General features: G+C 22.2%; 1 protein-coding gene across 2 annotated transcripts in view; it reads right to left on the bottom strand.

Annotated features, from left to right (window-relative positions):
• Nucleotides 1-27,643, bottom strand: part of LOC129606583 (ribosomal protein S6 kinase beta-1) — a 57,131-nt gene that overhangs the window by 24,663 nt on the left and 4,825 nt on the right. Inside the window, exon 2 of one of the 2 annotated variants that reach the window (XM_055516967.1) lies at nt 10,747-10,815. The exons of the other annotated variant lie outside the window; for it this stretch is intronic. Coding sequence (XP_055372942.1) covers nt 10,747-10,815 — 69 coding nt within the window. The remainder of the gene's footprint in view (nt 1-10,746; nt 10,816-27,643) is intronic. 2 annotated transcript variants of the gene reach the window in all.

The following is a 27,643-nucleotide window of genomic DNA, read 5'->3' on the forward strand; positions in this document are numbered from 1 at the left end:
AAAAATATAAATAAAAAACAAAACCTTATACTTTTACGCGACTCTCTTCTATGTATTGATTCTTTATTTCCGTTTTTTATTTATAAATATAGTTATGACAAATTTATGTAATTATACAGGTGTTAATACATATTTATGCAGTTTTTATTTTTTTTTGTTCTTCATATACACACCTGAACCTATTTTTTATTTCAATTATTGTTTTTTTTTTTGATTTTAAAGTTATGCCGATTCATAATAATAACTTTATAGTTAAAAAAAAAAATAATTATTGAATGTTTACATAAATGATTTGATGAGCAGTAAAAAATATTGTCGTGTGTATTGTCAATAAAAATTTTTATAATAGGCACATGACGTGTTATATGCAAAAAGTACGTAACACACTTATAAATATATGATATAGCTTATGTATGACATGCATACAAAATATTAAAATATATTTGAAAAAAATATTAATACCTATTATAATTTTGAATTTCCAATATTTGTTTGAAAAATATTTTAAAAAATAAAAATTTGAGTATAACAAATCTAGAAAACTGTCGAAAAAATTCGTAATAGACTCTTAGTATCACTTTCAATAATTACCACATTAAAAAAGACGTAGGTGTAGTACATTTCTTATACAGTCACTATACTGTATGCATGTCAGCGATGATAACATTCTATTGTATAAATAAATGGGCATCGGTATTTTTAGTAATACTATCTTCTCCCCTCTAAAAGTTACATCCTCCCTGACTATTTATTATAACGGAACGACAAACAAATTTTTAATTCTGCATATGAAGAAAATTAATGGTGGGCCCTTTCAACGGCGGTACAGTAAGTATATTTGAATTTAAAAAAAAAACAATATGCTGTTAAGACTTACCGTTGTCTAAAATCTGTTCTTTTTTTTAAATTTTTGAAATTGTTTTTCTTCTAGACGGCAACTTAGATACTAATTTACAGTTTATTTTGTTAGAAGAAAATTCTTTTTTCCATCTCGATCCCCTGTTAGGCTAAGGTCTCTCAAAATTTTAACATTTTCGGTGACTTACATATATTGCCGAAAGAAAGCTAACTAAATAAAGTTTAATGTTGCAGATTCATTACCAAACTTTTTCAAACCAAGATCTCTATTTGTTACGAATATCACTATTAAAAAAAACAAAGTACTCAATTGTTGTATCATCCCTGATAAGTCTATTTATTAGTAAAAGAAATGCATATGAAGCGCATTACCAGATGTTGTTAGCAGTAAAATTGCAGAGAAACATGAAATTTTTTCAGGTATAATCATTTATCATCATTACTGTTGCTATTATACTTATTTCTTTCTCTTTTTTATCTCTCTTTTAATTAACTGTTATATTTCTCGTTTATACAACCATATTTAATAAATGCATATATGTATGTACCAGTATATATATATTCATAATGTGCCCAAAATCAAACCAAAAGATATTTATGTTAATTTAAACAATTTTAATGTTTTATGATATTGAATACCAAATTTTTTCGTGAAATTTTCACATTTTTATTATTTTAAATGAAAAGTAAAAAAAAAATGAAAAGAAGATTTTCGATTATAATAATGAATTATTTACAGCCGGAAGCAATTTTGAATTGAATTACAAATTAAAAAAAAAGTCTTAAATTATAACTTTAATATAACATACTTAATTAGTAAATAAATAAATGTTGTATATACTTAAATATTTTTTATGTTGATCACGTGAAAAAGACACACTTTTGTTATTAATTAAAAATATTTTTAAATTTAATTAAATTAAATTAATAAATTATTTTTTGTTAAGTTGTTAAAAAATTGAACCGTTATCCTTATACATGTGTATAACAGTTTTAAAAACAAAAATTTTAACACAACTTTTCTTTTAACAAATAAATAAAAATTTATTTTTTGTAAACCGTTTAACAATAAAAAAAACATTTTACATTCAATTCATTCAATTAAAAGCAGAAGATTCACTTGCACAATATTGAATAAATTCTGCACAACAGAAAATACACAAATTTCTGATTGTCATAGAACAGAAAAAATAAAAGTCCATTACGATTTTACAACGAAAATTATACACTACAAAAATTCAGATATTTTACTCTTGACAAAATAATTGGGGAAAAATAATTTTAAATGTTATTTTAATAATTAAAAGAACCAATTTAAATTCATAAATATGTTATGAATATTATCGACCTTAATACATATTTCACTCAGAAATAAAAAATTTTCAATACAATTGCAGTAGGCAATCATATGATATAAGCCATAACCAGCAGTAAATTCAAATAAAAGTAATCGGATTTCATTGTTGGATGATTACAATTTTAATCATTTTAGTAATAAATTTTATATTGCTGTATTTTTTACACATGAGTACAAACACATGAGAAAATATTAAAATGAAACAAGTGCTGCAATTTTATGAAAAAAGCGCAAAAATTTTTTTTTTTGCAGAAATGAACAATAATGAGTTTACACAGTTTTAATATGAATTTTAAATTTCGAAAAATCAACAATTTTTTTAAATTTAATGGAAAAATTTAAACTGCAAAAAATGCAGGTTATTCTAGTAAATATCTAGGTACCTCTGTTGATTGAAAATAAATTACCTACTTAAAATTGTGCCACACGTTTCTTTAGTAATTAGGATATTTTTTTCAAAATATAGACACAAATACAGTTAAAATAGCTAATAGTAATAGTGAGAATAAAAAAAAAATCGTTACTATGATTTAATTTAAAATTAGAATATGCCTTGTTTAGCAGTGTTTCCTTTAATATCCGAAAAATAAATTAAACTTATCTTAAACTTAAAGACATTGAAGCTGTGATAGGTGTGATAACGGCACATTATCTTATCGGCGAACGTTCCAGGAGATGGATGAAATCATGTAGGAGTTGCTGTAATGAATAAAAGTAGAAGAAGGTGGTCCATCTTCTCTGTTCGGGTCCGGCTGTATAAATGAGCAGGTGGCGGTGCATTGAGTAATTTTTTTTTACAGGTTACGGACCTGGTTAAAGCGAATTCGCGAGACCTTAGCAGGTTTCTGAAAAGCTTGGGCTGATTATTGTAAGGCTAGCTTTTAATAAGCTTATTAAACAATTTTTCTAAATTATCTAATTTTCTAAATTGGAAAAATATTATTATGAATTTGAATTAATTGATTTAGTAAGTGTCTGTTATTTTGTCTCATACGGTGCACTGGAATTCTCTGGAACATTTGAAATTCAAACAAAACATTTAGATACTAATAACTTTTTTGAACCTGTATACATTGTACAAATGCCATAACAAGAATATTGTAAGTTTTTGAGAGATTTGATTAACGAAACATTTTAGTTTTCGTAAACAATGTATGTATAATAATAATTAAGTATTATATCAAAAATTGATATCTAAGTATAATATTTTTATTAAAATGATAAGTAAACATATAGTTATTTAGAATAAACGTTAATTATAAAACTTTATTATCAAATTTATTAAATTAAAGCGTACAAAATTTGTACTTCAAAAATAAGTACATATTCAGAAATCTTCAATTTTTTTGATATAAAATTGATAATATTACACTTATAATATTTTGATGATTATTAAATAAGTGGGCTTAATGCCACTGAACTTGATTAGAAAATTTTTTTTTTATTATTTACTTACTTATTACAATTTAATCAAATTTCAATTAAATTTAATTATCTAAATAAAATGTCGTAACTTATTGGTCTATTTTTAGGTTTTGCATTTTTAAGGAAGAATTAATTATAAAGATAGGCTAAATATAACAGTTGAAAACATGCACTGATAGTGCAGATAAATGGGTATCTTGTTAAATCTGTTATAATTTATCTATAATGGTTATAAAAAATATTTATGGCAAATATTTATTTTAAGCTTTTGCCACTTTAAGTACCTACACTATTATAGACGATAACCAATAAAACCAATAAGAAAATTAAGTTTTAAAAATATTTTAAATTAGAAATAATTTATAAAGAAACAATAATATTTTATATGTATTACATCTTTAATATGTACAAAGTATTTTTACACAATCATTGGTATAAAATATCTACGTAGTTAGTTATGCAAAAAAAAAAAAACAAACAAACAATTTGCTTTCAAGAAAACTATATTACGCGTGTACATTTCAACAATTCCGGTATTAATTTAGTTGTAATTGTTTAATTTAATCTGAATTGTTACAAACGTATATTAGAATTAAGTATAACAATAATAATAAGTATAACAATAATAATTTGTACCCTATACAATTAATGAGAGAAAAATTACATAGTGTATATTTAATAAAAATTAATAACTGCGACAATAGATTTTTTTAAATCCCCCACCAGCTTCCCATAACAATGTAAAGGGGTGTGATAAAATTATAAAAAAATCACTTAAAAATATTTGTAATAATAATTTATAACAAAGTTCTTACATATATGTATCTACGTAGTTGCTTTTAGTTAAAAAAAAAAGAAAAAGCTTGTTGTATTTATTTTTTTTTTATTAAATACCTGAATTGTCCACGTGCCTCGCAAATTTTCTTTTAAACTGCTAGTCATGTTATATACAATAGATTACATTTATTGTACACGTATGTAAATATTTAATATATACGTAGTATATAACACAAAGCATACAATGTTTAATACGTACAAGAAAATTTTAAATAAAAATTATGAAAAAAAAAAAAATAAATAAATAAAAACTGTATAAGCTTTATTATAGCCACCAAGTTTAGTTTGTAATAATGCCTTTGTATTTTGTGCAATATACAAATACATATTTTTTATTTTACATAAATTAAAAAACATTCTCAATATATGCACTTATCAGTTTAAAGAAAAATATTACAGTTTTTCAGATATGTGGTCACAAGGAAAATTTTAGAGATATTCTACTTTAAAAGCTTTTTGAGTTTGGAATTAGAGATGATAAATAGAAATGGTTTGCAAACTACCTTAGAGATAGATTACAATTCGTTGAGTGTTAGGGAAACGTATGGTCTACACGCAATTCAGTATATTTAGTAAAGCAGTTTAACACATTGGGGCTACACAATTTTCTTGCTACGTCAACCGCTTACTCATTAAAAAGTTAAGCAGTAAATAATTTATGTTTGTGGATGTTTGTGGTTTACAGTGAAGAATCCTCTCAAGTATTTCCACAGGCAGTGATTAATTTTTGAATTAAATATCTTACAACCTCCATACGAGTGGTATCAATTCTGAGGGAATACAAATAAATTAATAAAAAATAAAATAAACGTGAACTCATTGATTTTCCGCTTTTAAGCTGAACTATACTAAATCGAATTTGATTAAAATTTTTAGAATAGAAAGAAAGGTGCACTAAAAATAAAGATAATGTAAAAATTTCAAATTTTCATATGAAATATGTACTTAAACTTATCGCGGAACCAAAAAACCAGTCAATACGAAAACGTTTTAATTTACGTTAAGAAGTTTTGCTTTTGGACCACCGATATTTTTTTCTTTAATAAATTTTCATATTATGTTTACTCAAATACATAACAATTTATTTCTAATACCTATTATTATGTATATTCATATTTTATATATTTTAATTGTATATAATAAGTTATTTTTTTATTGTAAATGTTATCAATTTATTTTAATATGGTAGTGGGTAGGTAGTTAATTTTAAAAATAAATTTTACATAACTGAAGTTGTTTTGTTTTTCAATCTGATAGTGAAATTTGAGATTGTATTTGTGAAAACGATTTGATTCTCTGTAATATATTTGTAAATATGTATGTATGTAAAATATTCTTAATGTATGCAAATGTATTTATTCTAATTATTATTTTACATACAATTTGTTTTTTATTCATCGATAATGGTTAGATAATAAATTTTTATCAATACAATTATTAATTTTTTATATTAATAAAAATTTTACGATTAGAAAAATCGTAAATAATTTATTTTTTACCTAAAACATATGTACATACATGTTTATATGAATATATCTACATATACACTTATGTATACGCATATATACTTATTGCTCAATTGCTGAAACAGTGACATAACTCAGAAAATGTGATTTGCTAGTTATTCACACACCAATAAGCACCACATATTTCTTTTCTGTTTCTCACAAATTCTCTACCTTGAAAATTGTTTCTTACAATACATTATAAAATAATTCTATAACGAGAAAAAATTTATTAATCTTAAAACTTTAAAATTCTCTTCTCCCATATCTGCAAATTTTGGGTTATGTCAACGTTTCAGCAAACACCCGATATGTATATTGTATGACACAATAAAAGTGGCAGGTAAAATGTTGTTAAAAATAAGGAAAAAAAAATTTAATTCTTAAAGGAAATTTTATGCTTTCATCAATCATTTTATTTTATTACATATTATTTAATTTCAAATTGAGTTATTAAATTAATATGCAGTCACAATGAATATATGTATGTGTAGAAATCAGAAAAATTCCACACACATTTTCATTATAATTTAGAATAATTTGTAAATGTTATTAAAAATATTGTTAAATTTCTAAAATTAGTACAATTCTTTATTTATTAAAATTTCACAATCTTATACCTAATGAAAATTGAAAACTTTTTCATACCATGATGAAAACACAACACACATTTTTTTGTTTTAAACTCATACTTAATGGCAGGAGCATCAATATGTCTAGACGCAAGACTAATAATAATTTTGCCTTAATATACATACATGTGTATTAATTGAAAGAAATAATCAACATGTTGCATTATTAAACTCTAATATCAGAGAAAATAAAAAATAAAAAGACCCAAACTCTCAAACAAACACATTTTTCGGAAGGCCCGAAATTAAAATTTGTTATTTTCTGTTAACACTTTTTAGGGATTAAATCATTAACTGCTAATTGAGGCTATAAAAAACAAATGCAAAAAAAAATTGGGAGTGAGAATTTATTAATTTCCTTTTGTCTAACTCTAGGATTCGAAATTGGATGTGAAAATTGTTATTGTAACTCAAACAAAACAAAAATTCAAATCCTAAAACAAACAATTCGTTTTTAATTATTTTTAATTTTATTTTTTAATTTAATAAATTTTTTTTAACCAATTTAAGTTCCATATTTACACTAAAAAATTTTATTAAAAATTCCTCAATAGAAGTTCTTTAATATCATTCCATAAATCAATAATTTTCATCATCATAATAAATATGAAACTAGCAAATAAAATTCTACATACATAGAAACCATCTTTTTCCAACCAACTTGATATTCTTGGCATTTCTTTATTACAGAATTGTTTACTTGTTTGTAAGAATAAATTATTTAAAACTGAACATTCGTAAAGTGTCGTTTTCAATATTGGTATCCATAACCATCTTAATGCAATTTCTGTTACATATAAACTAAATGCAATTGAAGTCACACAACGTAATATCATTGGACAATTTGATAAATTAAGAAAACTTGGACGTAATCTTACTGTTATACATAATATTGATATTGTAAATAATAATGATGGTAAATTTGGTTCTAATTTTTGTAATCCCAATGAATTCAAATCAAATACTGATAATTTCATATAATGAAAATAAATTCCAATTGCAATTGTTAAAATTATTTCTAAAATTGAATTATTCTTTACAATATAATCATTTTTTGTAATTATTGGTTGAATTTTTGGATATAAATATGGTAATTCCGATGGTGATTCCATTAAATTAATTAAATCTCTTTGGTACATAATATTTATGTAGATTGTCTTCTTTGAGTTATGAATTTAAAGCAAGATTTTGAATTTCTTTCAATAAATTTAAAAATGAAAAAAAATGCACTAGAATTTAGATTCTAAATAATTTTGTTTTTACAACTTGTAATAGATTTTATATTAAATTTGAATTAAATTATAAAATCAAAATATTGAAGTTTAATTTTTTTTTTATTTTTTACATAAATTTCATGATTTCCTGTGATATAAATGAACAATTTATGAAATTAAAGTATTAGGAATATTATTTTAGTGATCCAAAATTAAAAATTGTACACACTTCCGAAGGTATTAACAACTATACGATTTTTTGCTGAAAATTAGTTGAAGAATCATCCCTGATATCATTTGTAACCTTATGCGAAACATCCTGTTCTCAATAAAACAATAAATCCCGTTTACGTGTCTTTTTAAAATGTTAAAAAATTTTGGCAAGCGAAAACAAATGAAAGGACCTAATCAACAAATACATATGTATTTTTATATAGTGCTGTCTCTGAAATACTAGACATGGATAACTTGCTGAAAAGTATTAAAATTAAAAAATAAACCATATAAATTTAGCATTAAGATTAATTACAATAACTTTAAAGTATAGTATAACAGTTACAAGAAACGTCAATTGGAATTTCAAAAATTTGATGTTTAAAAAAGTGTTATACATACAGTAAAACCTGTGGAAGCATCCTGTTAGTGGCAAAAACGCTTTACTTATGTAGTGAGCAACAATTTCAGCTTAAATTTGCTAAAGCTTTTAAAATGAATACTAATTTTTTTTAAAAATCATTTGTAATTTCATAATAAAAATTAGGTTTTGCTACAAATAATTAAAAAAGATGTCATCATACAATTGAAAAACTCATTTTGAGAATAAAAGCTAAAAATATATTTTATTATCAACAATTATTATTTTGGTTTATTCTAAGAAAATTTAAAAGAAATTTCTTATCAAAAAAAAAATTTTTTTTTTTATTATTAATTTTCATTTACTGTTCTATTATTCTAATCTGTTTAACATATAGGCCTGGTCTTAAGAAAAAAACACAAGAGTACACTTTTCATTTTAAAAGCTTAATTAAAAACCTTAGTAAACAATAATAATGAATTCCAATATTTTTTGGACAATAACAATTAATTGAAGACTATTTGACATTTGTGTATATAAAAAATAATACATGACATGAGCATAAATTGTGTAAATACTCTCAAGATTAAATTTATTTATTTTTTGTTGTTTTTGCCTTCAACTTGATCTTTAAATTAACTTCATTATCACAAAAAAGCTTTTCAACAATCTTGTGATAAGGAAAAAAAATATACAAGTATGACAAAAAATTAATTTTACAAAGTAAAAATTAAAAAAAAAAAAAATAAATCGCTAATCATTGATTTTTTTCAAATATTTTATTTGACATCTACTGTGTCATTCTTTAACTGTCAGTCAAATTAACTCTGTCTGTAATTATTGTATTTTCAAAGCATTTAACAAGTAAAAGAACAAAATTAAACATTTGAAGTAAATGTCAAATTTGATAAGTGAATTTTATGTTATACTTACTTACTGATTCCGATTATATATTGTAAAATTAATTACAATTTTTTGAAATTTTGCAACTGCCAAAAATCAATTAGTTTACGAGTAATATTGTCAAAAGAATTTCATACAATCAAGAACGGATAAGTGCAATTGTTCGGGACGTGAAAATTTTTTGCACTTTTGCAAATTTGCACTCTTCCATGTGTGCCCATAAGTGCAATTTTTTGCAACTTCTTACACTTATCTTTAAAATGAATATTTTTTTAATTGAAACTACACACCGTATACTTTCAACGTAAATGCTCAATACTTTACTTATTGCACTAGTTAAATTCAGTTATCTGCACTCATACTAATGGTACATATTGAGGTTATGTTACTAGTTTCATAGAATTTTCATAATTTTATTTTCAATGTATGTAGTCCTGCCATTTATTTAAAGATTTTGCTATTATTTTTTTTTAAATTTAGTGCAAAAATTTTTTCATAGATGTCGTTCACAATTTTTTTTTTTGTAAATGTGTCATAATCAATGTCAAAAAATTTTTTTGCACTTATTTGATACATATTATATACAAATTGTCATTTGGGGTTGAAATTCTACTTGCACTAAAAATAAGGTTTTTATTCTTTTACGTTTTTGGTCTTATTTGTTAAAAATTACATCATGTGGTTTTTGCACATATAAATTATGCACTTATCGGTTCTTGATTTTTGAGATGAGGATGATATTTAATGAGTAATGATTTAATAACCTTTGTTTATTATAATCTTTAAGTATGATTTAAAATGTGATAAGGTCATTATTATAATAAAAATATAGGGCTATCTAAAATTTCTTGAACTCCTTACACAATAAGCAAACACAAGAAGTTTTAATTAAATTCTCGAATCCAAAAATGTATAAGTACTTATAACACAATAAAATGAAAGTGTAAGGAAAATGTTATTTAAAAATAAACTTAGAAAATATTAAACTTACTTCTAAATGAATTTTTTGAATTATAAAATTGAATGAATTCTTGTGTATGATTCTAAAGAAATAAATGATTTTATAATGCAATAAAAATAATTAAAATTTTGTCAATTGTTTAGTTAAACAAGTGATTGCATTTCATTTTTTTTTTAAATATTATAAGTACAATGTGTTCATAATTAAATTAAATTTTGAACTTTAAATTTAAATTTAAATTGTATTCTTTTATATTTATTAATTAATAGGTGCAATAATATTTTGATAAAAATATATTTTAAGTGCAAATTTGTAAAAAAAAAATTAAGAAAAATAAAAATTTTCTAATAAAAATAATTGAAAATAATTAAAATAAATATTGAATATAAAAATTTAACTAAGATATTGAATTTTTAAAACCAACTTCTACAAAATGGGTCCATCTACGATCACTACTAGTAGTAAAAAAATGCAACATACTTGATCATTAAGCGATTGACATCGATTACATTTGTTACAAAGTGTTGTTTTTCGGTTTCCAAAACTTACCTAAAAATAGAAAAATAAAATTAAGAAATGTTAATTAAATAATTCAAGGCATATATGAATGTATGTAAACATTGTACTTTTTAAAAAGCTAAACAAATTCTTAAATTACAATGTGATTAAATTTAGGAATTTTATAAAAATTTTAATTCTAATTTGCAGAGTAATTAAATTTATTTACAATTATTACATGAGCTTTGTTAAAGTTCATTTTTTTGACTTATTTTTCGAATCTGGATTATAATGAAGTTGATAAATTTAAAAATAAATAACATTGTCAAAAGTTAAAATTAAATGCAAATGTTAAATCATATGGTTTCGTCGATTTCAATTTCAAATATATTTCGTAATGTAAACAAAATACTTTGCAAACCTTTTATATTGCAACATTTAATATATGTATTTATTAGGGAAGAGTAATTTATTAAGAGAACTATGTAGTTTCTTGATCCGATGTTACAAGGCATCATTTATAAAGCAAATTTATAGTATGCTTGTTAAATGTTTCTCGTATTAAATTTGTTCAGAAGAAATTTGCTGTTAAATTTGCTGTAACAGCAAATCTAGTCTGAGCCGTCTTATAATATTAGATGTTGATTAATTTACAGTTTTTTCGGGCGACTTTGTCACTGACATAGTGATTATCAATCAACTTGTGCCGAGGACCATCGTAACGCCTTCGTTGCAATGATGAATTTCTGTTAGGGATAATGTAAGGAATCTTAGGTCAATTGAGTGGTATAATGTTTAATAGCCATTCTACACTTATTATAAAAGGAATGAGCCAGTTACTAGATTGCAACAATGTGCGGATTCTAATTTTTTAACATATTTCAACCTAATTTTTGTAGGGATGCTCTTAAATCTATAGATTTATCAAAGTAGCTAAAATTTTTCGTAATATTGCTTTTTTCTTACTCGTTTTAATTTGTACGCTTTTATTAGTATCGTTCTTACATTCTCAGTACCTGATGATCGGTATGTTGACAGTCTTTTTATTTTGTTTCAGTGTCAATTTTTTTCTGTGCTCGTAATTTTTTTTAATTTAATTGGAAGTCAGAAACTTCACGTTACTCATAATGTTTTGTTTGTTTTCTGAATTTGCTGCTATGCATTCTGTTTTATGAATAGTTCATGTATCATTTCGTAAGGTGCAATTTTTATAATTTAATAGTAATAATTTGACCTTTAACTTTTTAAATTTAAATTTACTTTTATAAAACAAATTATTTTATGACTTAAGGTAGGGTTTTAAAAAAATTTTTGTATAAGTATTTGTAAATGTCTACATCGATTACAAAAAAAAATCTAAAAAAGAAACAAAATCTATTCAATTTTCTATTACAAAATAAATATTTTTTTTTAGTTTGCAAAACATTGTGCACTTGTAATATTAATTTTGCAAATTCTTATGTATAGAAAAAATGTCCAATGTAAAACGAATCTAATGTAAAAAAAAAAAAAAAAAAATAATATAATAAGAAAAAAATAATTTGCTCTGACAACCTTGACACAAAACCCATGAAAAGAAAACACTCATTTTTTTTTTTTTTTTTCATTTTTCATTTTTTTCTAATAATTTTAACCTAGTTCCAAATTACTTTGGAAAGCTTTTTTTTTTTCTTTTTTGAAAAGCTTATGTATGTAGTAGTAAGTTAACCTGTATGGGACATAAATAGAAAAATCTATTTTTATGATTTTTCCTCATAATTAAATTTGTGTTGTTTTTTTTTCTTCTCATTTCTTTTTTTTATTCAAAAGAATAAAATATTTTTTTTTTTTTAATTTATAATCTTCTTTCTTTGTCTCTTTCACCCACAAATTGGTTTGAATTTTAATTTTTTTCAAAATAGAATTTTGTTTTTATCTAAATACTTATGAAAGCACAATGTCAAATAATTGATTAATTGTAAGTACTTAATAAAATTAAGAATCAAAATCAATTTATAGAAAGGATGTTATTTGTATGGGTTTAGTCTTTGGTTCCTTAATCACATCTTATTTAAAATTCAAATTAATTGAATGTGCATCTTTGCTATTTTTAGGAAATTTCATTTATTTTTTATAATCAACACCAGAAAACTAAAAATTTTTTAAGTTTAAATTAAAATAATAATAAAATTTATATTTATTTAATCATGCATTAATAAATTTGATAACATTGAATTGGAAAATTTTCAAGATTAAAGTGGTAATTACGTGTAAAGTATGTACTTATATAAATAAATTTTATTAATTACTATAATAAAATTGAAAAATAACATTAAGATAAAAAGTGAAAGGGTACATCTACAGTAAATGTATGTACCATATAAAATATAAGTAAATTAATTTAAGATAAAACGTGGAAAGACTTAAAAAGTGATAATACAAATACAACTACAAAAACGTTCCAAAGATTTTTGGGTTTAAAATTTCCGAATATTTCAATTGCATATTATACGAATTTATATGTTTATTAGTTATTACAAAAATATTACAAAATTATTGAAATAATGGCCGAAAAAGGAATGCTGCAGGACAAAAATGCTCCTTTTCTAAATTTGCTCCTATAAATATGAAATATCTGACTGATTCTTGAAATAAATGGCAAATCTGTTTATTTACACGTATTTTTTTATTGTTAACTGCGATTGATCGGTCTCTCGCATATTAAGGTTCCACATTCTAACTACCTATCGCACTATCGTTTGAACTCAATTATCTTTGAAACTAAAATATTAGTAAATGTGAAATAGTAGCAGGAGACGAAAAATAAATTTTGTTTTGTAGAAATAATTGTATATCGCTTTGATCACAATAAAATCTAATTGTATTTGTATAGTAGATATGTAAAATTTTAGAAAAATATTTCAACAAAGTTACATATGTAGTTGGTTTTTGAGGAAATTTGTTTATTCTTGAACAGTTCATAAGTTATTTTAATCCCTACCAGTTTCATTCTCAAATAATTAAAACACTTAAATTTTTATTAAAATTGTGTTAAGAAATTGCATTTTGAAATTTGACGCAAAAAAATTAAACTCAAAAATTTTGCTTCGTTGTTTATACGAGTATATGTAAAATAATTATGAACATACAATATGAATTTGAAATTAGCAAACTGATGTCCCCTGAGCATGTTCCTCGAACATTTTTTTTTAAAGATCTTTACTGACTTTTATAATTACACATATACATACGGATGTTTTTCACAGAGTAGAAATTAAAACAGATTCTAATTTTAATTACATACTTATTTAATTTTTGCTCCTTCTATTGCCATTTTTGTTTTAATAATAGTTAATCATATAATATGCACTTAAATTTCAATTGTGCAATAAATGCGTATAATATTTTATACAAAATTACATACTTATGCCTTGGTATCTATATATGTATGTATAATATAAATGCAATAATATTCAAAATCTTTATGAAAGGTTAAAAATTGAATTTTGTACTTAAAAACACAAAAATTTAAAAATTTTATTAAAGGAAAGAGAAAACCAAAAAAGAAAAGAAAAACAAAACGTGAATAAAAACATGACTTTGAAATTACTAGGAAATTAGGTAATTAATTCCGCGTGGCGGCAATTTGACCCAAATTTCATGTTTTCAGTTTTCAAACATTCCAACAAAAATGTTTGTTACTTTTCACCGTATTTTCTTTTTCGATTTTTTTTTTTAAGTAGTGTGTAGTGTGTTTTGTAGCTTGATATTTACTAATTTTTTGCTTGGTTTCTTTTTTTCTTTCTTTTGCTTGTATTTGTTATTTTAATGTTCATTTTAGTTAAAACAACAACAAAGAAGAAGTAAAAAAAAAAAAGCAGTCTACAAAGTGAGAAATTTTTACATAAAAATGTAGCCGGAAATATTCAAAATGACAAAATACCACCGGCTGATTGCAATAACAAAATAACCTTTATAATGAAAAGAAAATAAAACTAAAAAAAAAAATGTCTGTAAGTCTGTTATATTTTATACATAATGTATAGATATTTTTGTAATAAAAATAAGAAATGTTAAATAATTTCAAAAGACCGAAAGTTGGTCGTAATTTAATCAAAGTTATGTACGGATTAGTTAATAAAAACTTAGTGTTATAATGGGATCTAGTAAATATAAAGAAATAGGTAACGTATGTATAAATGTGTACATAATTTGTACAATATTAATTATAAATTTATTTATGGTATTTTCTAAATAATAACATACATATGTACATATGTACATAGTTTACGTATAATCGTACCCAAAAATTTAGTTTTGGTGCGAAATAAAATTCACACTATTTTTTATTGCGAAAATATCGTAAAGAAAAAAGGAATGGTAGTAAAAAATCACAAAAATCATAAAACACTTTGATTAATTCGAATTTTGTAGGATACGAACTTACAATATAAATGTAGGTAGTAGTAGGTATGTATGTATACAAAACAACTGAATACTTAAATCCGTAATAATAATTAATTGATGTTATAAAAAAAAGAAAGAGAAAGTTTTTTTTTTTTTATTGGAATCTACAAAAAATTTCAACTCAAACTAAATATTATGTTTTCTTTTTAAATACATACCTATTTAAAATATTTTTTTGTTTCGTACAGGGAAATCTCACGAAATTTGGAATGTTATTAACATACATATATGAATTTATATGAATTTTTAAGTTCCGATAGAGAAATATAAGAAAAAACTGACCAGTAACAACTTAATGGAATTTCGATAATTTTTTTATATTCAATACAAATAATAAAATTTGTATTTTAAGAAATTCCATGATTCTAGAATAGTATAACAGTAAAAGAAAAGTGTTATATTATTCAATAATTTTAAAAATTAAGTCCCTTTATTCTTTTAAATAAATTCTAATCAGTTAAAATTATAATTAAATTGAAAAACTGAACGGGGAGGGTTGAGTGTTCGATTTTCGAACAATGCTAAAAATAAATAATTAAAATTTAGAGTTTAAATTCACCATATTTTTTCTACAATTTTAATTTTTCAATAAAGTATGTGATTTATTAAAATTATATAGTTGAAAGTTAATAGACTTGTTGATGGAATAAAATTTGAATCATATTTTCAGATACAAGAATGAATGCACATATACATATACGCATACCCAAGTACAAATGCCATAAAAAAATTTTATTATTCAAAGTTTTGATAGTAGGAAAAATCAATTATAGTACCCTACTTATGTATATGAATAATCATTAAGTATTTTACTTCAAAAATGCAATATTCAAAAACATCTGGAAGAAACTGTTTGTAAGAGCGTTAAAATCTCGTTGTTTATTTAGGTATAGGTATATGCTTAATATTACAAATTCAAAATTTTTCAATTTCAATATTCAAGATATAAATTTTTTTTTTTATTCAACAATATTGTTAAGTGTATTTACATATATGTATGTAGTATTTTTCATTGATAATTTTTGATTTTTTATACACATTTACAAAAAATACTTTTGTAGGTATAATAAAATATCTGAACATACCTATTTAAAATAAATTAATTGCATTCCAATTTTATTAAAGCTTATAATTTTAATTGATTCACTACGTATTTAAAATACATGCTTATATACACATTTTATACACATATGTAGGTATTTGAATAAAAATTGTAAAAATTTAAAATTTTAATGTCAAATTTATAAAATTGTAAGCGTATGTAAAATACAGGCATGTGCATATATACACAAATAAATACATATTCATACATATATATAACATTTATGTAGCAGTGGATATATAGGACATATATACAAATTTATTAATAAAACTAAATTTACAAATAAACTCGTAGTTACTATTATGCGACAAAATATTGTATACGATAAGATCTACGATTTAACTTGGGTCTGATGAAAGCCGAAAAAATATGTAAACCCCATTTTATGTAAATAAAGTTGGAACTTTGTCTGACGACAAATAAAAATTAGAAATTATAATATTCTTATTAGATTTTTTGTAAGGAATTTTAAAAGTAAAATGGCGATCAGAAAAATCAGCTGATTTTTATTTTGATTATACCTAAATTTCGTACAATTGATGTTAAGTTTGATAACCATCAGGTAATTATTTAATTAATAACTACTAAACATTCAGTATTTTGAAAATTATTTCTTTAAAACTCACAACAATTAGTTAAAATCCTAACCTAATTTAATTAGGTACTGCCCTACCAAATGAATATAAAAATAATTCCTTTATAATTTATGTGATTATGTAAACTTTTTAGTTTTTTTTTTGCAAAAAAAAAAAATTCATTACATAATTCATATTTAGATAAACTTGGAATTTATGTACAACATACTCATATATGTACATACATAGATAAATAAATTATGTATTTTGTTCACATACGTATGTTTAGCTGTTAAGGAGGAGATGAATTTTATAATCAAATTGAAAACTATCTATGTAAGTAACTTTAAAAATAAAAAGAGAATGAGATAAAAAATGAAAAAAAAAAATAAAATTTTAAAATGAATGGGTACGATTTTTTTACTTTTTTTTTTTACAAATTTAAATTTTTTTTTATCTTCTGTCTTTTTCTTATTTAATTGACCTACTTTAAAAAAAAAGTTTTTTTTTAATTTTTAAACTGAATGAAATAGACATGAAAAAAAACGACATCATATAGAAAATTTTTACACGCAAACATACACACTCACACATAAAATTAGTTTATTTTTGTACAAGATTACAAACAAATGCAATATTAAAATTTATAAAAAAAAAATATTTTTTGTCTTTGTTTTTTTCTCCTAATATAATATTTTGATTTCATATACATACAATATATTCTCCTCTGTCTCTTTTCATAATAATAATAATAAAAAACTGAAATAAAAAGAGAAAAAATAACAGAAATGAAAAACGAAAAATGAAAAACATAATAAAATAGAAAAATTTAGGTCACTCGAACAAATTTCCACAATAGACATAACGTATGTGTATACATACACACCTATGTATACCGGCATATATGAACATATGCATATGCGTATTATATACATACCTACGTGCATATACTCATATATATAACAATAATAAATAGGTAAGTAATAAAAATAATGAAAGTATATTACACAATACTTATAAATATACAATACCTACAAGGTATATAAGTAGATATACATACTTACATATTATAATAGTCTTGCAAATTATATTTAGACGACACTAACACAATAATATGATAAATATTATAAAAAAATTTTATAACAAAATTAAAAAAAAATCCATAAATAACATTGAAAGTTATTTTTTCAATAGAACAATGTTGTAATTTTTCGTTCGTCCCTCTCATCATTCTCCTCCACTATTCATAATCCAAAATTTCATTTGACAGGCTACTTTGACAAATCATACAAAATCAATAATTTAATGTCTGTGCGGATGGGATTAGAGGAAGAGGGAGACCGAAAGAGAGAGAGAGAGAGAGAGAGAGAGAGAGAGAGAGAGGAGAACAAAACAAAAAATCTAAATCAAATTATTGGTATATTGGTGATTTTTCTTGTGGTGTGTTCATTAAGGTGATCTCAACTTGAATTTTGTGAGACAACAAATAGAACAGAAGAAAAATTTTATTCATTCAGTGAACATTATAAAAGATAAGCTTAAGGATTAAATAGGATTACACAGCTTTGTTTTTTTTTTATTTTTGGATTCAAGTAAAGCGATTACAATTTTCACGCATATTTTGTGTAAGAGGTTACACTTTTTTTTTTTTAGTTTTCTTGACCTTAATTTTATGCAAATAAGAGTAGATTTGTAAATAAGTTTAAGTAAGAAAAATATAAATGTACATAAGTAAATAGCTTTTGTTTAATTAATAAAAACATGAAATTTTAAAAGATTTTCTAAAAATATTTAATTGCTCTTTTACTATCATAATAAACGAGAATTGCTAGATCAAAATTCAAAAATTAAAATTTTGAATGCAAAAATGAAATTTTTTTTTAAGAAAATCCAATTAATACTCAAAAATATTTCGCATACTTATTAATGATATTTAGTATATATTGGCTTTTAAGAAATTAAATTTGTTAGCAAGTATAAAACATAAAAGATAACGGCTGCCATAATTTACAAAAATTGTAATTTCGGCATAAATTTAATGAAATGCAGTTAAAAACTACTTGAACAATTCGTTTCATAAGATGAATTATATTCCTGAAAATATGTACAGCTGATAAAAGTGTACATATGGTGCCAAGTACCGTTGTGAATTTCTTTATAACAGCAGAATTATTTTAGAGCAATAGGTGTGACTCCTTAAGAAAAAGTTGTACATATATGAAAATTTTACAAAAAGTTAAGGCAACAAAATTTTATCTTTCCCGTATTTTAACCTTGTAATTAATGATGAAGCTGTAAATAATGACGCTGGTTGCTTGTTGATACGTTTAGATATGACGGTTATGCTTATTTTACGACTATTTATTACAATCTTAATTAAGCCTTTAGGTGATAGGACCTAATGCCTTAATTTAAGCAACAATTGTCCGATAATTCTCCAAATTATAATTTTAAATTAAAATATTAATGCAAACTAATTATTGAAAGTAAAGAATTATAATTAAAAAATTTTTAAATAAAAAAAATCATTTTTCAATATTAGTGTTCATATTTATAATGTTTACTACAATTTAATTACGCAAAATCGGGATAATTTTATTAAATCATTAGTTTTAATATTAAAAAAAAATTAAAAAGAAAAATTTCCAAATTAAAACACATTAATCCACAAAATTTTATAAGAAAAAATCCCTGCTTTATTAATTTCAGTAAAACTTTTGATGTGACTGACCCCCTTTTTCTTATTCGAAATATCCATTCGTTTTTCCAATATAATGATTTACACATGTAAGTAATACGAAAATATATGTACATATTTTACTTTTATTGCGGTACAAGTAAGTAAATAAATAAGTATAATATTCATAATTTATCAATACAAATGTAAAATAAAAAGAAAAAATAAAAAACTGTTCTAAGAAGAATATTTTCGCCTACGCTGTCTGGTATCTGAATAAATATTATAAGAAATAATAATATCGGCAAGTGAAGATACACCAATATAAAATATACTGATATAACATACACTTTGCGTATACGCAAATATGTTTATATACATATGTATATACATATATCTAGATATACCCAAATTTTGTATCCACACGTATTCATTTTTCTTAAATATGTACATACATACATATATCTAAATCATTAGTGAATACCTACACGCTTAAATATTTTATATCAAATATATATATATATATATATATATATATATATTTATTTGCTTTACATTCTTATAACTGTTTAGGGTAAATTTTGCATATTTAAATATAAAATAACTGTATATTTCCATACTTACATACATACATACATACATTAAAATTTTTCATGAAACCAAAAATATAATATTCGTCGATTGAATTAAAGAGCAAATTATAAGAAAAATAAGCAAAAGAAACTTTGCAAGCCAAAAAAAAAACATAAAAACAAATATAACACTAAAAAGAGAGAGAGTTAAGAGAGAGTCTTTAATTTTTAGACATTTTTAGTTGGAAATTTTGTGAAAAGTTTTTCAATTTTACCCCGAAATGAATTTTTGGCAATTCTGTTAAATCGAAAAAGAAATTGGAATTTTTCTTTTTCACTTTGTACTTATGCTATGTTATAAGTTTAGTAGGTTAGAATTTATTTTTATAATATTATTGTACTGATAGACTGTTATACTAGTTTTTAATTTCAAAAAAAAAAAAAACAATTCGATTTCTGCAGATTAATAAATTCAAAATAAAGATTTTAATTTGGGTGATTGCAGTTTCCAAAACTTCAATTTTAAATTTTATGGCTATAAAGTTGTGTACACTTATATTCAATTAAATAAAATTAAACAATTACTTATATTTACTTAATAGAAATTAAATTTTCCAAAATTTTGAAGAAAGTCTAAAATTCTGATCCGAACGACTTTAAAATATGTATCTACAATGCGTGTTTCCTACTGAATTATTCCGAATTCGGAGTAATTTTATTACACTTGCAAAAATATTAAACGTCATATATGTATAACAAAACTATTATGTATAACTATAATACTCTAAAAACTAATAACATTTTACACTGCTATTTGCTTTCTGGACGAAAAATTTGATTAAGTTGATGAAAAAGTAGTAACTGTTATACTAAAATAAGAAGAAATAAACTTGTAATTAATTGCATATTTAAGTAACGTTGTTTTTCAACTCGTAATTAAGACAATTGAAGATTTTTATTTTCAGGCTTGAATCATGTAAGCATTAATCAAAATATTATTTTAATTTACTTTAATACTTAAGTACTGTTAAGTAATTGATTTTAAAGAAGAATAAGTAGAAATCTAAATGGGATTTTTGTTAATATTCTAACCGGTTTTGCTTAAATATCAGTAATTAATTAAGGTATTTGTTTTGCGTTTTCAAAAATTATAAATAAAAAATTTTGTGCATATATGCAAAATTCAGATGATATGCAAAATTCTTGATTTAATTTTAATTTTCTGTAATTATTCTGTATTTACTCTTTGATTCGCGAACCATTTCCCGTTTCTTAAACAGAAATCAATTCAATTTTAAATCACTGAAATTTGTAAAAAAAAGCAGATCTTAAATAAATTCTGGGGACTTAATGAATGCCTAATTGAAAACGAAAAGCAATTTAAAGGTAAGTATAAGTAAATAAAAATTACTTAAAAAATTGTTATTTTGGATTTCTCACGGAAAAAAGTTTTGTGAATTTATAAATTGAAATAAGTATCTAAATACCCTGTTTTAAGTGAGTATGTAATTATAAAAATTTTTTTCATATACTGGTAAAATAGGTTTTTTTGTATGAAAGATTTTTACATAAAAAATTTTTTACAATTATTTACATAAAATGGAAGACATATAAAAAAAATAAAAAAAAAAATACTTTAATTCTCACAATTTTCACGACGTCGGCACGATTTTTCAATTTCCTTCGTAATTCAATGTTTTACCATTAAAACTGTTCGAAATTTTTAATTTTTTGTACATTTTTACAAGCAATGACGAACTATAGTGACAAGCTAATAAACGAAACTACTAATTTGACAGTTTAAGAAAATAATTTGACAGATGAAGAAAATAGTGTGACAGATAATTTTTGCTTATTTCTGATCATTTTTGGTTTTTTTTTTTTGGTTTGCGAGCAGAATTTGATTTTTTTTTAAATTTAATATATTTAAAGTTTTAATAACTACTCACACTTATGAAAACCCATTCCACAACGCATGCCAGTGACGTCACAAAGAAAGTTATTTGACAGTTCGCTCTACCATAACAATATTAATAAGTAGTATTTTTAAAGTGTCATTAGTATAACAATTAACTAGATTTTGTGCTTGTATTAGAAATTGTATTAAAAAATTTTAACAAAATTTAATTAAAAAAAATAATTATCAAAAATTTTCTTCGAAAATAACTATTAACTTTCATATAGAAAAGAATTGCACTTTTCATTTTATAAATTTATTTGTGCACTCAGTTACTTTTTGCATTTTTCGTTAAAATATCATGAATTTGTTTTTTCTTTTGCATTTTATTTCCTATATTGCACATTAAGTATAAAATATTATTTTTAATAAATTCATGCTCCAACTATTCTGTATGGTTAGTTTTTTTTTGAAGTGAAAAAAATTTCTTATTCATGAAAATTATTTATATTTGTTTTAAAAATAAATAAGAAAAATAATAACTTTATATATGAAATTATGAACATGACAATAAAAACTGGTTATTTACCATATTTACGGAAAAGCGAATATTGGTATAAGTATGTATTTATATGTAAATATGTATATATAAAATAAATATTCTTATAAAATCATAAATTAGAAAAAGCTGTGAATGTTATTCAGAAAAAAAATGCAGTTTCGTATACAACATAGAGTAAATAACAGTACAAGAGAGAGAATACCATAAAGCAAAAACGGTATAAGAGGAAATATTTCATTATTCATATGCATAATGCACATTCTTTTTAGGAGAATTTTTCTCTTATTAAAAATTTTTCAAATAAGTATTTATAAATTATTGGTTTTAAAAATCAAAATTTTTTTTTTCTATGTTTCTCTCGTGACTCTAGTTGTCGCTTCTAAAAATAATAAAAAAATAATTTTCGCTCTACTTATTCCGTCGAAACATATAGTGTACTCTAAAACACAGAGTGACAGGTTTCTAGGTATATCAGGAAATGTTATTAAACACTTAAACTGGCGTATCTAACCGAAAAAATTAATTGTATCAAACTAAATGATTTGAAAAAAAACATGTTATAATTACCCTAAATATAGTTTAAGGGAAAATAATATACTTTTATAATTCATGGTTTTGCTAATTTTATTATTTTTTTTTTGTAAATTAAATATTTATCAAAAAAATAATATTATAGTCATTTTATAAATTTTTAAATAAAAACGAATATTTTTATAACAACTGAATTTTTCTCTTTAACTTCTTTTATACAGAATATTAATTAGAAATTTTAAATGTTATAATAAAAAATAATAACATTAAGTAATTTACATGTATACCTAATAACTAAGTATCTATAACATTAAGTATAAGTAATAAATAAATAATATGGAAAATAAAATCAACGTAGCCAAAAACTGAAAACACAAAATCAACAACAACTATAACATACATAATACCACCTTATAAATTTTACAACACGTTGTTGTAACGTAAAAAACGTTAAAAGAATTTATTACATATAAGTATATATACATAAAAATACCTATAATATATAATTTAACTTATGCATCAAAGTATATAAATATGAATAAACCAGTACCTACTTATATATTATGTATAATAAATATATAAAACCAGAAAAATGTATTAACTAGGCCAAGGCTGTTGTAAATATATGTTACTACTTTACTAGTAAATACATAACTATATTCATATACATAAATCATATTATATATATATATATATAAATACCGTAAATTGAAGTATGCACATTATACTTATAAATATCTATATCAAATGTATAAAATGTATATGGACATACATACATATCCGTTTATTTATTATGTATATAAAAGTAATGCTTGAGAAATCAATTTTTAATAAAAAAAAAAAAATATGTAAAAGGAAAAAAGAGAATTTAGAGAATTAAGTTAACCTAAAAATAAAAAAAAAAACGCACAATGAAATAGAAAAATACTTGTATACATTGTACATACATATGTAGGTATATAATTTAGAAATAAAGGTAAAATTTAAGTATATAAATAGAGGTATGCTTGCATGGCTACATTTTTTTTTTTCATAGAATACTTACTTATATGGAAAAACTGAATTATTGTGAATAAGTTTTAAAGGCACAAAAAAAAAAAAATAAAATTCTCAATTATTTGAAGAATTTTATTTTGAGATAAAATAGCTTTTTTAATAAAAATGTACTTATTAGGTGCATTGTAAGTATAAATTAATTAGCATTTTAAAAATTAAATTAAATAAACTATTATAAATACGTAATTATTTAATCAATAAATATAAATTACTAAAATTATTGTAGAATAAGAATTAGAATATTTATAGGAGCTAAAATTGCCAATATGAATAAGATCATTATAGCGAAAACTGAATTTATAATGTACTTAAGTTATTGAAATCATTGGGAAAAGTTTTCTAAAATTTTTATTACAATGAAATATTAAAACAGAATGTACGTAATTTAATATTCACTAGCACCCCTTAAAAATATAATTCGTTGTGTAATTACAAATATAACCCTATATTCATAATGATATTAGATTATTTTATTATGATTAAGTTTATTTATATATTATATGATTAAGTGTTTTATATAGTAATACAATATATTAGTTTATATGTTTTGCATATAATTATACTGAAAAAAAACTTATGATTTTAGATTTATTTTTCATTTTTCTTATGATTTGCTAATTTGAAAAATCCTGCCTTATAATAAATAACCAAAAAAATTAATAACTCATTGGTAGTAAAAAACTACTTAGTGTTCAGAGCTGGAGACTATCATGAGAAATATTACTGAATTAAAAATGTATTCATTGTAAAATTTTGTTCATTACATTAGAAAAAATGTAATAAATTTGAATAAAAAAATATTATATCTTACATGAGTAAAATTTAATTCTACAATTACTCTTAAGTATATTAATCAAAATTTTATTAAAATTTCCAACTATATTCATTAAAATACATTTGAAAAATAAAAGTAACTATATGAACAAATGTTAAAATAAAATTCATTCTTAAAGTATATAAAAATATGAGAGAAGCTTACACAAAATCTATTCTTATGTGAGTTTACGAGTATTATGAATTTCTCCAATAATACTACATAATTACAAAAAATTTTCATTTTTCAAATTTTTCGATTTTATTTGTTCTGTTGTGTACTAAGTAATTCATTTTATTTTTCAAACACAATTAATGTAATAACCTCTACAAAATAATTTTAATTGTAATATTGGCTTCAATATAACAATTATTATTATCAATATAATAATAATTGAACACAAAATACTTAGTCTACATAAGCTTTTTATATTCGACATACATAAGTAATGTACATTTAAACTATACTTGTGAAAAATTGTTATACGTAAACTATAAAATATTCATTCAAAATAATATAATGTTTACCTACATACATATATGCATTCAAATTTAATAATTTTGCATATTTTCAGAAATAAATTATTTTACTGATCTTTTCTTAATATACGATATGGTTACTATGATAATTGAATTAAATGAGATAATTTTTTGTATAAAATTTTTCAACTGTTTATGATATACTATTTAAATTACATAATATACCTAAAATAAATACTATTTTTTAAATAAAAAAATATATACATATATTTTATATTGAATTGCAATAACGAAATAATTATTATTAATTTTCTATTTTACTATTCTAAAGTAGTTGTAATAATTACACTGCATAATACTCTAGTAAAATTTTATTATTCTATGAATATAAATGTATTATATATGTATATGCTACACTATTTTTATAATAATATCCATGTAATAAAATAAATTCCATAATAAATAACTATATATACCTTTGTATATAAAATATATGTACGTATACACATCATTTATGTCAGTTGTCTAACCTACTTTATTTTATATATAATTTTTTTTTTTTTTTATATTATTGTCTTCTCTTATTTGTTTTCTTTTCTTCTTATTATTTATACTTTTACTATTTCAATTTACTAATACATTTCCAAATTATTATATAAGTAAATATTACTTATATATATTACAATTTTTTTTTTTTATTATGTACATATATGAGCATATTATATAAAAATTTCGAATTAAAGAAATAAAATAATATTTTGTATCTATTTTATTTTATCATACAAAAATTTTTCATTCAGTAAAATTACAAAAAAAAAAAAAAACAAATAAAAACAAAAATAATAGTGAGAGATAAATTCTATAACTAGTTTTATAATGTATATACATAAATACATTTATAAATATGTATATATATAATGGCACATTCCCTCCTTATAAAGTTATAATGCGCACCTACATAATAGCAATTAAAAATATGTAATATAAATAATAAAAAAAACGAAAAGAGAAAAATGAAGAAACAAGAAAATCATAGAAAAAAAAATAATATGCAAGTATGTACGTTCGTATGTATATGACAATGTTCGTAAAATTGCAACTACGTTGCACATAATTTTTTTTTTTAATTTTTTTAATTCATTTTATAAGTATATATGTATGTATGTCTATTATATATGATTTTATGTGTATTTTGTAAATCAACTTTTAAAGAATAGTTTTTTTTTTGAACACTACTTTTAATTAAAAAGAAAAAATAAATTTTACACTTCGTAACAATTTTTAAATACTAATGTAAACGAAAATATAAAAATTTTTTATAATCAGCTGATTTTTTAATTTCAAATACAATATGAATGCATTTGAATTTAATCTTGCAATAACCAATCTCAATAACCATTGTGAATTAAATTTTTTTCTTTTTTAAGTTTGAAAATGTAAAAAATAATTTTTTAAATTGGTGTATATAGTATGCGCATGTATGACTCATAATTAATTTATTACCATAATTTTTTTTAGTAATTTACATTATTTCAATATATATGTATATAGCTTAAGATTGATTAAGATGAGAAATCAAATGCTATGCTCCTTTAACTTTAATTTAGTCACGACTTTTAGAATAAACCGACAAAATGCAAGTCTATAATTATAAATGCATGTATGGAACAATTAAAACGTAGCAAATTTTATTCAAGATGGAACAACACAAAATTCTAAAAGTTGGCAGAGTAGAAGCATGAAATTCTTATTAAAATTAGAGTATAGAATTAAGTATTCTCAGTTATACTCTGAGATTGCTAGAAAAACTGCATGAAGTTTCAAATTTGAAAAATTTTCCAATGAGAAAAAAGCGTACTTATATATATATATATGTATAACGTTTATAACAACTAAATAAGTGTAAAATTATAGCAATTTTTGGTTCTTAATTGTATAAAATTTAGGATGGAAAGGTGCAAGTTCCTACATTGGATATTAAATTAATAATAAATATTATGTAACAGAATTATTCTTAATAATTATTTCAAAATGAACATGAACAAATGCACCTTGTTTGTAGTAGATACTTATTTCAACAATGACTGTAATTTTTAATTAATGTCTTTTGCAATTATTTACTATAAATCTCGCAGATATTTTTTATTAAAATACAAGTATATTTTAAA

Source organism: Condylostylus longicornis, unplaced genomic scaffold, assembly GCF_029603195.1.
Source record: "Condylostylus longicornis isolate FDR11 unplaced genomic scaffold, ASM2960319v2 ptg000019l, whole genome shotgun sequence".
Classification (NCBI taxonomy): Eukaryota; Metazoa; Arthropoda; class Insecta; order Diptera; family Dolichopodidae; genus Condylostylus; species Condylostylus longicornis.